The sequence below is a fragment of the Lepidochelys olivacea genome (genome assembly GCF_965140295.1).
Source record: "Lepidochelys olivacea isolate rLepOli2 genome assembly, chromosome: 1".
NCBI classification, from domain to species: Eukaryota; Metazoa; Chordata; order Testudines; family Cheloniidae; genus Lepidochelys; species Lepidochelys olivacea.
In genome coordinates this window covers 104,153,121-104,165,871 of record NC_140411.1, presented here as the reverse complement: position 1 = coordinate 104,165,871, position 12,751 = coordinate 104,153,121, and the positions used below count along the sequence as shown (strand labels likewise).

Sequence of the window (12,751 nt, the reverse complement as noted above, 5' to 3'; positions counted from 1 at the left end):
ACTGCTGCTCCTGCACATTTAGCCACGCAGCAGCCAAGCCTTCAGATGTAGTCACCAGGCTGGGGTGCAGAAGACTGCGTGGTTCTGGGCAACAGGTCCAACCTGAGCGGTAGCCGGAATGTGGCTGCTCCCAAGAGGTCCAGCATGGTGCTGAACTTGTGTTGGCACAGCCACGCTGGTGCTATGAGGCTGATTCTTGCCGTCCCATTTGATCTTCATGAGGGCCCTCAGCAACAGTACCAGAGGGAAGGCGTACACCGGAGCCCCTGACCACGGGAGCAGAAAGGCGTTGGACAGGGCTCCTCTGTCTATGCCCCCCAATCGAGCAGAAGATGCGGCACTTCCTGTTCTTCCTGGACGCAAAGAAGTCCGAGGAGTTCACCACGGTGGAAGATGGAGCAGACCACCTCCAGATGAAGGGACCACTCGTGGTGAGATGAAAATGTCCTGCTGAGGCGATATGACAATGTGTTCTTGGACCCCAGAAGGGGAGTGCCTACAAGATGGATATTGTACTGTAGGCAGAAATCCCAGAGCCAGAGGGCTTCCTGGCAAAGTGCCAACGACCTGGCTCTGCCCTGCCTGTTGATATAGAAAACCGTAGCCATGTTGTCGTCAGGATCTGGACCACAGCATCTTGCATATGAGGTAAAAAGGCCTGGCAGGCCAGTCGAATCACCCTGAGTTCCCTGACACTGATATGAAGGGAACGATTGTGACTGGACCAACAGTCTTGAGTGTTGAGATCGCCACGGTGGGCTCCCCAGCCCAGGTACAAGACGGTGGAGATAAGAGTCACTGACAAGGACGGGGCCATGAAGGTAACCCCTTCCAACACCTACGCAGGATCCTGCCACTAGATGAGGGACACAAGTACGCTGTCCAGAATTCTGACCACCCAGCCCAGGCTGTGCCAGTTGGGGACACAGACTGACACTAGCCACGCCAGAAGAAGTCTGCGACGGAGTCATGCTTGTCAGACCACATAAGTACATGCTGCCATGTGGCCTACTAGCCTCAGGCACATATGGGTGGTGGCGAGCGGGTGGGCCCGCAGGCCCACAATGAGGTCCGCCATGGCCTGGAACTGAGTCTTGGGGAGGAGGGCCCTGGCCCGAGTGGAGTCAAGGACCACTCCGATGAACTCTATGTGTTGCACCGGGGTTAAGGTTGACTTTGTCTTGTTTATTATCAATCCCAGGTTGCAACAGGTGGAACAAACCAGGTTCAGATACCTCTGCACCACACCTGGAGACCGGCCCCTTATCAACCAGTCATCTAGGTACGGGTATATTTGGACTCTCCAACGTTTCAGGTAAGCAGCCAGTGGCACTATACATTTTGTGAATACCCTTGAGGCCAATGAAAGACCAAAGGGTATTGCCGTAAACTGGAAATGGCGCCAGCTCAACATGAAGCGGAGGAAGCGCCAGTGCCCAAGGAAGATAGAAATATGGAAGTAAGCATCCTCTAAATCGAGAGCGGCATACCAGTCTCCTAGATCCAGGGAGGGGATGATGGAGACCAGGGAGACATAAGAAACAAAAACCATAAGAATGGCCATACTGGGTCAGACCAAAGGTCCATCCAGCCCAGTATCCTGTCTACCGACAGTGGCCAATGCCAGGTGCCCCAGAGGAAGTGAACCTAACAGATAATGATCTAGTGATCTCTTTCCTGCCATCCATCTCCACCCTCTGACAGAGGCTAGGAACACCATTCCTTACCCATCCTGGCTAATAGCCATTAATGGACTTAACTGGATAAATTCATGGAGGTTCTCTTTTAAACCCTATTATAGTCCTAGCCTTCACAACCTCCTCAGGCAAGAAGTTCCACAGGTTGACTGTGTGCTGAGTGAAGAAAGAAAGAAAGAACCCTGCAAAACTTCAATTTCTGGAGGGACTTGTTGAGGTGAAGTAGGTCTAGGATGGGTCTGGGGCCCCCTTTTGCCTTTGGAATTAGGAAACAGCGGGAGTAGAATCCTCTGCCTTCCATGATCTGAGGAATCTTTTCCACTGCCCCCAGGCGAAGGAGGTTTTCGACCTCCTGAATGAGGAATTGCTCATGAGAAGGATCCCTGAAGAGGGACGGGGAAGGGGAGTAGGAGGGATGTTCGGCTGCAAACTGCAGTGTGTAATCCGAAGAAACAGTATCTAGCACCCTGTGGTCTAAGGTGACGCAGGACCAAGCCGACTGAAAAAGGGCAGAGCGGTTGAAGAAAAGGAGGGTTAGATCCAGTACATTGGCTGGGGCGCTGTCCTCGAGCGCACCCTCAAAATGACTGACTTCTGGGAGGGTCAGGTTGGGTAGCCGGGCGGGAAGAGGACAGGTAGCATCTCTCAGGCCCTTTATCTTTGTCCTTCCTCCTGTAGGAGCCAGACTTGGGAGCCCCCCAGGACCTAGACTGCACCAGAGGAGGAGGAGTGCAGAACGGCTTCCTGGACTACTGAGGGGTAGTCCCTCTGCTTATTTGAAGTGGCTGCAAACTATATCTAGCTGGCAGTGGATTGCCACTTCAAAGTTTGGCTGTGGCTTTGGTTACCTTTGTTCAGGGTAACAGAAACTGTACACACACTGGGCCAGATATTCAAAAGCACATCCTTCCCAATGAGGGCACAACTTGCCAACCAAATCGTGCCCACAATGAAATTACCAGGAGCAGAGGCTGGCTCAGCAGAGGATGGCTCCATGAGTCCATGGAGCCTAGACTCAGTTAGCTCTGAAAAGAGCCCCGAACCCTCCAATGGCAGGTCCTATATTGTGGTCTGCATCTCCTGGGATCCCTCAGCATGCTCCCCGGCTCACCCAGGCAATAGCCAGGGAGTCACCTAACGCGCTGGGCTGCAGCGTGTTGGGGTTCAGGGACGAGCACCTCTCACACAGCCGCGGCAGGTCCAGGCCAGAGTGGGGCCATGGGAGAGGTGTCTCTTCCTGCCTAGCCCAGGTGCTGCTGCAGGGAGTCCTCTCTCCCCGTCACAGCCCCAGGACAGCCTGCACCTAAACCCCTCATCTCCAACCCACCCCAGAGTGCCCACCCCCACCCAAAACCTTCTGCCCCAGCCCCAAGTCCCCTCCCACACTGCGAACCCCTCAGCCCCACCCCCACCACATGAATTTTGTTATGTGCACCAATATGGAGTTGATGTGTCACACACCACCAAATTAATTCTGCACGGGGGGGGGGGGGGGAGAAGGAGAGAATTAGAGGGAACACTGATAGGAAGGCAATTTTTTAAAATACTTACATCATCTACCCCCACTCATCCTCCCACCCACCCCTTTGCTTCCCACTAGGTGGAGCAGTAAACACTATGCCCTTGACCATCCTTATTAGCTAGATAGGAGAAGAGGAATGCATGACAACAAATAAGCTAGCATGCCTGTCACTAAAAGTCCCAAATGTAACTTGGATTTCTGAAATATGGTCGGATAAGAAAAATCAGTAAGAAATTATTTTCCTTCCCACAAACTATATAGAAAAAGACAGTTTACGTCGTATGTATGGAACAGTAGTACTTAAAGATTAAACTATTATAAAAATGTCTGCCTAGAGAGTAGATCATCGGGTAGAATGGAGATAAAAATTCCATGTCATAAAATAGTAATAATTAAAATTGAGAATATGGAGACCCTGAAACAAAATTAAAAACAGATAACTTCAGATCCCTAAATATTAAGTGGATAAATGCCACCTATGTGGTTCACATAAAATTTCTTCCAAACAACTTTTTCTAAAGCGTAGAGTTAAGGCTACTCTTGATTTAGCTTACAATTTAATTTGGTGGTGCCTCTTTAATAGTATGTCCGTTCTGGTCACTAGAAAGTACTAGGAAACGGCCAAGGAAATGCAAAAACTTGGTAAGAGGTAGGATATCTATAGATGGGGGAAGGTTTTTCCATAAGAGGAAGTATTAAAGGGTAGGACTACTATTCAGTTTGTAAAGGAGGAAAATATGAGGTATATGGAACAGTGGAGAGCTGACAGGAGAACAATTCTGTTTTGCAGAAACTTTCAGCGCTTTGAAATTAACAAAAAAAATCCTCTAAACATTTTTGCGAAAACTTAATTGTGTCAACATGAAACCTAAATGTCTGCGTGTGGAGAGAACTAGTGGTTAGGGCACTGGCCTGGGATGGAGACCCAGATTCAAAATCCCTGCTCTGCCTGATTCACTTTTTCATTCCAGGTATCACTCTGAATCAGACAGAGCAGGGAGTTGCACCTCGGTCTCCCACATCCCATCCCAGTTCTCTAGTCCCTTGCGACCACAGAAAGTCAGTCAGTTTCTCCCTACAAAATCTCCACAACATTTTTGGCTTTAATGAAACGGCATGTTTTGGCAAAATTTCATTTGCTGAAAATGGTCCACTGAGCTCTAATAATAAATGGTATAGAGAAGGTCAGTTGGACACTCCTGAATATGTTATGTATCCTTTCTCATAATATGAGAGCATGGTTGAAATTAAAAGGCAAGATAGTTAAACTGTGTAGCATGTTGTTGTTAATGCATAGCACAGGACATCACTGTGGCTTGAGAATCAACCGATGAAAGACGTACACAAATAAAAACCATCTACAAAGAAGCTAGCTTGAATAAATAATCATCAGGCTATCGCTTGAATCATCAGTGGGGGTCAGGAAGGAATAAAAGAATAACATTTCTTCTGATTTATTCAACAGTTCTCATTTCAAATGATTCCAAAGTGAATTTCATAATTCAAATTTCATACAATTTCATAATTTCAAAATTCATACAAATACATGGAAAAATTCATTCACCACTGAAATATAGCCATGTCTGATGTGAAACACAGTGCATAGCAACACACCAGTTAAAGAAGGAAATCAGTAATAACCTAATCAGTTACATAATCATATATATTATTGGAATTTGATGGTTTCCTTTGAAACAGCTGTGCTGAAGGACACAGGGACCTTACCCTGATAAGAACTTGAAACTTAATAGGACTGTAATTGCTAACAGGTTCCAAATGGTAATTCAACTTCCAGAGAGGGTTTCTCCCATTGCAGCCCTTAGCCACAGCTAAGGAACACAGGCTTTTCTTTCATTCCTAATCTAGAAAATGCTACGGACTCATGACCAGCACAGAACAGGGGCTGTACACACTTCTGCTGAAAGGCTAGAAGTGCTGTACTGGACAGCAACTGAACTATTCCTTGAAAGGAATAGTAAACTAGTAACTCGATAAATGAAGCAGTTTGTTAATACAAGCCTGCAGTTACTGCTCCATACCGTCCCCATATGTATATGGAGCAGACAGATTTATTTGCCTTGCACTTGATAGCCTAGGAGAGATCCCACCTGTGGAAAAATGTTTGAGAGAGGCTGGCACAACATATGGGGACAGAACTAGGGAGTGGAAGGGAGAGATGCCTGGAGGCCACACACAAAGATGGTGTTAAATTTCATCACAAGAGACTAGGAAAAAACAAGAGTGCAAAATACAGAATTTCTGCTTGTCCTCTTACCTTGGTGTCAAAAAGATCAGTCCATTTTGTTGTCTCCCAGAAAGTCTCTGACAGAACACCTATGCAGCTCTCTTGATCGTCATCTTTACCTTCAGCATCACTTGAAACAGCCCCATCTTGGGCCTGCAGATGGAGAAGTTGGTCTGCTAGTGCGCTTCCTTTCCGACAAAGGGCATCCACTAAGGTAGACTTCTGTTTTTCCATATCACTACATTAAGTTGAACACAAATACAAGGGGTCTCTTACAGCTATTAGTTTTCAATCAAGAGCCAATAATTTAACTTTACCTTAAAAATCACAGTAAACTAAACATACTTGTTGATTTGTATTTACAACAGAAGTATAAGCAACTTTCAGTTATCCTATTAAAATACAGCATTTTTGAAAATAAACTATTTCCTGTAATTCTAAACTGGCTCAAAATATATGGATATAGCATACATTCACGCAACATACAGATTCTAATCAAGCCTAGAGCTTCAGGAGCAACTGCACTGTCTCTGGTATTTGAACAGAAGTGCAAACCAAATTTTAAGAATTTAACAAGAAGTCAGGATCTAGAAATGTATTTTATTAGTTCTTGGTAGTATGAAAAGAGGGCCAATCCACTGTTAATGGAAGCCGACAGTGACTTCAAAAGAATTGCACCCACTTAAGCCAGCACTGAATTTGGTTCTCAGTTTCAGTTGTTAGAAGACCACCAGATCATTTCTTGGTTGACTCTTCCAAGAAATGCTTAGAATGGAAATGATTAATTATTTTTAAATCCAGCAAATATACAGTTATGTACAAGCCACTCCAAGCAACTAGGTTAATGATATAATTAACCAGGGTCAATATGTAAGTAACTTACAAATGTATACCTCCTTTCACAGTCCCTATATTTCAAATTAGGTGCTCTTTGCTATTCCCCCGTCAAAATGGATCAGCATAAAAGGGGCTTTTGAAATGATTAATTAAAAAAATGTAGTACATCATTATCTTTGAAGTGCGGACCTTCCATTGAAAATACCGACACTCCAAAAGAATGTTATGGTGTACTAACTCCACAGAGAAAAAGACCACATTTGAATACAGATAGAGCCATGGTTACCAGTCTTTCTTTCCTGACTCACTCTATAAAAACTTGTGAGCACTTCAAAGTGGCTTTATCAAACAACAGGTACTGTTCACTAGCATCTTGGAACTATCCTTAAAGAATTTTGAGGGTCCCACCATATCATGCAAAACCCTACACTTATTCCTACAGGAGTGCCTTGCTAGCCAAATACTACCAGTCCACTGATTATTCTGAATGTTTATGAACTTGATGAGACTAAGCACAGTGCAAACTTTCCCACACAGCTTTGCCCATGTATCTCAATTCTGATCTGAAAGCCATCTTTTGTAATCTTATCTGACCTCTTCTGAGCAAAATTTTAAGTTTTTCAGTGTCTTTCTGCTTTCAGAAAATACACAAAACTCTAAAAATACTTGACTTGAATAACCGTTTCCACTTGAACCTCAAAAAATTAACTTTTACTTCATCATCATATTAACAAATCTAGATCAGCTTTCAGAATCCTTTAGAATACTTGTATGTAGAAAAGGTAATTATATCTATAGACTACAGAAATAGGATACAAGAAGGAGTATTTACTGGTTAGGTACTTTTTTATAGTAGCTGCATCGGGCCTGGGATCAGTCTTCATGGCAAAATAAACTGCTAACGCTGTTTGATCAATATGCGAGATAACAGTATTTGCAGCTTCAATAATTTCATCAAGCCTTTTCATTCGTTCCTGAATGAAAAAGGAATAAAAGAAAAATGTGAAACTGGCAAAATAAAGTCACCCCATTTAACACTTTATATTATTAACATTACTGAAGTCACAAGTACATGGCAATACAAATAGTTTCTGAAATGTATTTACTTATTTACATTTCTATAGTTTAGACAGGACTGAGGTCATATTGTGCTTAGTGCCATACAAACCCGTATTTTAGAAGTCCTTGACACAAAGAACTTACTATTTTTTTTTTATATTCCAGTCGTGCCTATAGGCCCCAACAAGCTTCATGTGGTCTGCATGGCTCAGGAAGGAAAATATTTTTTCCTCACCTCCAAGGTGCTCTGGGTTTGTTTTGTGCCTCTGAAGCACAGATTGCCATGGCTGGAGATGGGATACTGGACAGGCAGGCTGGTGCTCTGAAGTGGTAGTGAAAATTCTCTCATATCTGGCTGGTGGATCTTGCTCACATGCTCAGAGTCAAATTGCTATTTTCAGGTTTGGGAAGTAATTTTTCCCCCAGGCCAAACTGGCAGGGAACTTGGATTTTTCACCCTCCTCTGCAGCCTGGAGTGTGGGTCACTTGCTAGGATTATTAGGGTATCTTGCCAAATCATTTCCCTGACTTTCATTGCAAGGCCTTGGGCATTGGTGGACCTCAGTCCCTCTTATGCTTTGCCTGTGGCAAACAACAGTTTAGTCTCCTGTGGGCTGTAATACTTTACTCTGATCCAGGTTATTGGGCTCAACAGAGGGGGAACTGGATGGGGTTTAGTGGCCTCTGATGTGCAGGAGATCAGATGATGATCTAGGTCTCGCCTGACCTTAAACTCTAAGATTTTAAGATAGTAAGATGGAGATCCCAGCTTCAAGGAGATTGTAATTTAAAAAAGCAAGACAGACAATGAAAGTGTCAGTACTTATTTTATAGATGGCAAAGACCCAGTACGTCACACAAGATATGTGAGGGATCTGGGGCCTGATCCCAGATATCCCAAGTCACAGTACAGTGCCTTAACCAGAAGGCCAAACCACAAGACCAACCGTACAATCTTAGTGACACAAGAATGAAGAAGAATGGGGTTACAGACAGCAGCCAAAGAGGTGATCATGATTTGAGACAAGCTAGCTAGGGATACAGAATCCAGGCTTCCTATGCATAAAAGAGATTGGGCTTCTGAAGTTTTGTATAAAGTCTGAGGCGGTGCATCCTGCAAAAGAAAGAATTAGCACCAAAAGAAGAGAAAGAAGGTGGAATGTTAGGAGCTCACATTATCATGGTGATGAACAGGAGATAGATGAACAGAGAGAATTTGTGCAACAGCTGTGTGCTACAGAAAGAGGACAAGACCACCATCTGCTAAGGACCTGAGCAGTCTACCTTTGAAAATGGAGGGTAAGCGCTTATTCACTTGAAAGATATGTGAGCAGACCCTCCACCTCAAGAACAGTTAGTCTATCTCATGAAGAAACCATCTGTAAGGGCTTTATAGTTTATGTCTAAGGCCACTGACCTTTGGATTAGATCTCCAAAAGCAATGCAAGTCACCATTAAGCCAACCCATTGCTAGATGGTCCATTCCCAGAAGATGGAATTAACAAGAAGTCACCCTACCCTTACATCGTACTAAATCTTGGGACTAAGATTTAATCAGTGAGAGACTGGGAAAAAACTTTGCTTGGCTGTGCTGACAACCAGGAGGGAATCCCTCTCCATCTTTCAATCAGTATCAAATGATGTAACAGGTTCCAACTGTATCCATCTGAATGGCTATTCAAGGGGAGAAGAAGGTGCCATCTGAGGGAGCTCTCCAAGAAGCTAGAGCTACAAATACTGAGTTCAGTACTTTGTAAGCCTCCCTAGAGTAAAACAAAAACAAAACCCTTTCATATAAAAGGCTATAGATTGAGCATTCACTTTGAAAAGTATACAAATACAGAAGTGCTTTGATACACTTCAAATATCTGCAACAAGGCAGCAGGACTGAAACAGTTTCTCTTTTTTAAGAGTTCAACATAGACACTAACCTGTCCACACTGATCCTTGCATTCACAAACTCCAAGCTTGATTATAGCAACTCATATGTAGAAATAAAGCCATGGAGTCTGAAAAACCTACATCTGGCACAAAATGCACCAACCTGTGTAGTTAGCTACACTGGTCACGCCTAATCTGACCCCAGTGCTCTGGTTTCTGAAATGCTTCCCCAAGTAAAGGTCACTGGGATTGATCCTAGCTACCCAAGAGATTGCTCTTCTCCATGATCCTAATCTCCCACACATCAGCCACATTGCACTGGAAACATGAAACTGTCAATCATCATGAGAAGTTCATGAATGCAGAAGACAGAGTTTTAACAGGAGAAAAAACTAAACTATGAAATTCACTCCTGCAACGAAGAGGCAACCATGGACTTCTCACTCCTTTCAGAGCTAGATAGAAAACCCATTTTTCTTTACTTTTTCTTTACCTCAGTAATTTTTCCCACAACCAACCAATAAACCAATCAAGCTGTTTCTCTGATATGCTGGGAACAATGAAAGAGATGCTAAGCATTCACATTTATAGCCTTGTAAAAATGCACTGGTTTCTGCAATGGTAAATGCTTTTGATTCTGAGTAAGTTAAAAGTTTCTAGCTCACTGCACTCAGTATAGCCAGAGCAGTCACTTCAAGTCTAGGCATCTGTGAAGAACAGTAAAGAAGAAATCTTCAGATTTAATCTCCTATCTCCAGGCAAGATGTAGTGAAACAAATATTAAATAAAAAAAAACAGAACTCACCTTTTCAGAATCCAGCTGATGGAGTCTTGCAACATACAAGGGAAGATGATTAGGAAAGGCTTCTTTCAATTCATTATACATGTCACTGGTATCCAGCCTAGCCAAAAAGATAGATTAAATGAATATGCTGCATCTACATATTCTAATCAGGAGGCAGTGCAACAGTGAGAGACTGCTCTTCTGATATCACAAGTTTAAATTATCCTGGTACTCAAACTTCCATTTCTTCTATAAAGTATAGTATTAATAAAATATATTAAAAAAGTTATGCTGTGACCTGTTATGGAAACTAAAAAGACATACTTAGTCATCCATTGTATCTTCAGGTCTCTTAAAGCTTCAGCAAATTCCTCCTTTACGTCTTTTTCTTTTTCTGGTTCCCTTTCTTTCTCCTTGCTGCCATTCTTAGTCTTTGTTGGTGATGGTATCAGATGGTAATGAACAGTAATTACATCCTAGTGGTAGAAAAAAAACCTCATCAACTACTTGATGGAATGGAATATGTTGCTATTCCTTTATCTTACAATGCAAAAAGAGCTAAATGATAGCTAGCAGTTACATGCTTGAACACTGGATCCTGAGAGCAAAGGATTAGTCTTCAGAACCTCAGAATGGTTCAACTTTCTCTGGAGACGCACCCAATTTCCCACCTCCCCAGGGTTTCTTCCAAGTTTTCAGAAATGGGCCTGTCATAAGGTGACTGGCCCCTGCAAGAAAGGAAGCAGGGTCCAGTGCCCCTGGACAGATTACAGGCTGCCCACCTGGGCTTAAGGGAGGGCACCTGGATCTTATAAAGGTGGAGACAGCTGGAGATGGTTTGGAAGGTGGCTGCAGACATTGCAAGGAGGAAGAAGGCTCCTGCAGGGCCCTGAGTCAGCAGGGTGGGAGACATCTGGAAGGAAGGCCCATGGAGAAGGGCCAAGCTCCAGACAAGAGGTGTTGGGAGAGCAGGAAGGTATACTCTCAGGGAGGACTGGCTGCACCCAGCTTGAGACCGGGCAAAAGGAATGAATTTTAAAGAGAGAGAACAGTCCCCCTTGGGGGGAGGAGCTGGGCTCAGCTGAAACTGAGATGAAGACTTCGTAGGTTTGACCTCTATTTTGAAAGACTTTGTGCAGGACTTAATAAACTAGACCCCAGACGGGGAATATCTGAATATCTGGACTGTGTGAACTTAGAGGGCCTTCAGTGAAAGGGGAAATTGAGGTAGGGCGCAGCCAAGCCATGCTGGCCAGCAAGGAAGGCTACAGGGCAGGTACACCCTTTTAACATGGCTTTAGCCATCACATGGCCTCAATATGCCTTAAAGTAGCTCGATTTTCTTTACCAAGGTGACAAAGCTTAACATTTTTGTATTCACATACTGTTAAAGGGAGTTAAGGAGATGGTCTTCAGGAAAGCAGGTAAATTGGGTAAAAAGGTAAAGATAAAGTTAGGTAAAGCTCCTGTCTTTTAAAGTTTGGGGACAAAACATGTGAGTGAATAAGATTTTTTTTTTTGGTAATTCTTAACAAAATGTTATATTAGTAAAGTCATCAACATGCCACAAAATACATAAGTATATCCCTCTTGAACCACTGCAATTTCTTCCAAGCTGCTACTAGAGGACTTTGCAGCTTAGCCTATGGTGTACTCATATTCAGATAAAAAGCTGAACAGTAACGTTTTTTAATTATTTTCTGTTTTCAAATAAAGGAAGACTACTATGTGGTTTATGGAGATATATCAATCTCCAGACCCAACCTGCTACATACGGTCATCAAGGTGTGAAAAAAAAATCTCAACTGAAAGGATCAATGTTGATATCAACAAACAGCTGTTTTGATTCACACATTTTTCTCCTATAATTTAAATCCCATCATTCCTGAGTAAATCAGTGTCAGATTTTGCCACAGACCATCTAATGTACATTACAGTACACACTATCAATTTTTTGCATTTAACGTTACAGTATTTAAACCAGCTCCCCCTAAAAAGAACATTAAATCTGAGTGTACAGACTCACTACATTATCATACTAAGCTTGTGCTATAAACATCATGTAGCTCAAAGGCTTCATAGCTGATTGCTATATAAATAGATAATTAGGGCCCTACCAAATCATGGTCCATTTTGGTCAATTTCATGGCCAGAGGGATTTAAAATTGGTCAATTTCACGATTTCAGATGTTTACATCTGAAATTTCATAGTGTTCTAACCGTGGGGGTCCTGAGCCAAAATGGGATCATGGGGGGAGAGGGGAGGTTTGCAAAGTTGTTGTGGGGAGGGGGTCCCAAGATTGCCACCCTCACTTCTGTGCTGCCTTCAGTCTGGGCTAGAGGGGGTTCCCAAAGGTGAGGTGGGTAGGTGCTGGGGGTTCCTAGCTGCTAGTCAAGGCCAGTGGCAGATTAAGGTGGGGTCCCCAGCCAATTTGTGGGCCACCAAAAAACAAAATGTTAATTAAAAAATAAAACAAAAACCTTTTTATATAATGTTAAACCATAGCAACTGAGTTACTATGGTATAGTGCATAACTGAATTTAGACATTTAATATATTGCTATCTACAGAAAAATGACCTTCATAAAGGAAATCTCTCAGTGTGTAGCACTTACTCTCAGAGTTAAATGTCACAGCTATTCTCATCTCTCATGGCAAATTAAGCAATATTACAATTTATGAAATTATGTATATGATGTGCAACTAGAGTCAGTAAGCCTCAAAGT

General features: G+C 43.1%; 1 protein-coding gene across 3 annotated transcripts in view; it reads right to left on the bottom strand.

Annotated features, from left to right (window-relative positions):
- The window catches only part of TPP2 (tripeptidyl peptidase 2), a 75,502-nt gene that overhangs the window by 2,598 nt on the left and 60,153 nt on the right, over positions 1 to 12,751 (bottom strand). For 2 of the 3 annotated variants that reach the window (XM_084638706.1, XM_084638707.1), the window contains 4 exons: positions 10,350 to 10,501; positions 10,047 to 10,143; positions 7,145 to 7,275; positions 5,495 to 5,702 (listed from right to left, as the gene is read on the bottom strand). In XM_084638706.1, coding sequence (XP_084494832.1) covers positions 5,495 to 5,702; positions 7,145 to 7,275; positions 10,047 to 10,143; positions 10,350 to 10,501 — 588 coding nt within the window. Of the gene's footprint in view, positions 1 to 5,494; positions 5,703 to 7,133; positions 7,276 to 10,046; positions 10,144 to 10,349; positions 10,502 to 12,751 lie in introns of those variants that run through there. The other variant, XM_084638708.1, reaches the window with a different exon arrangement.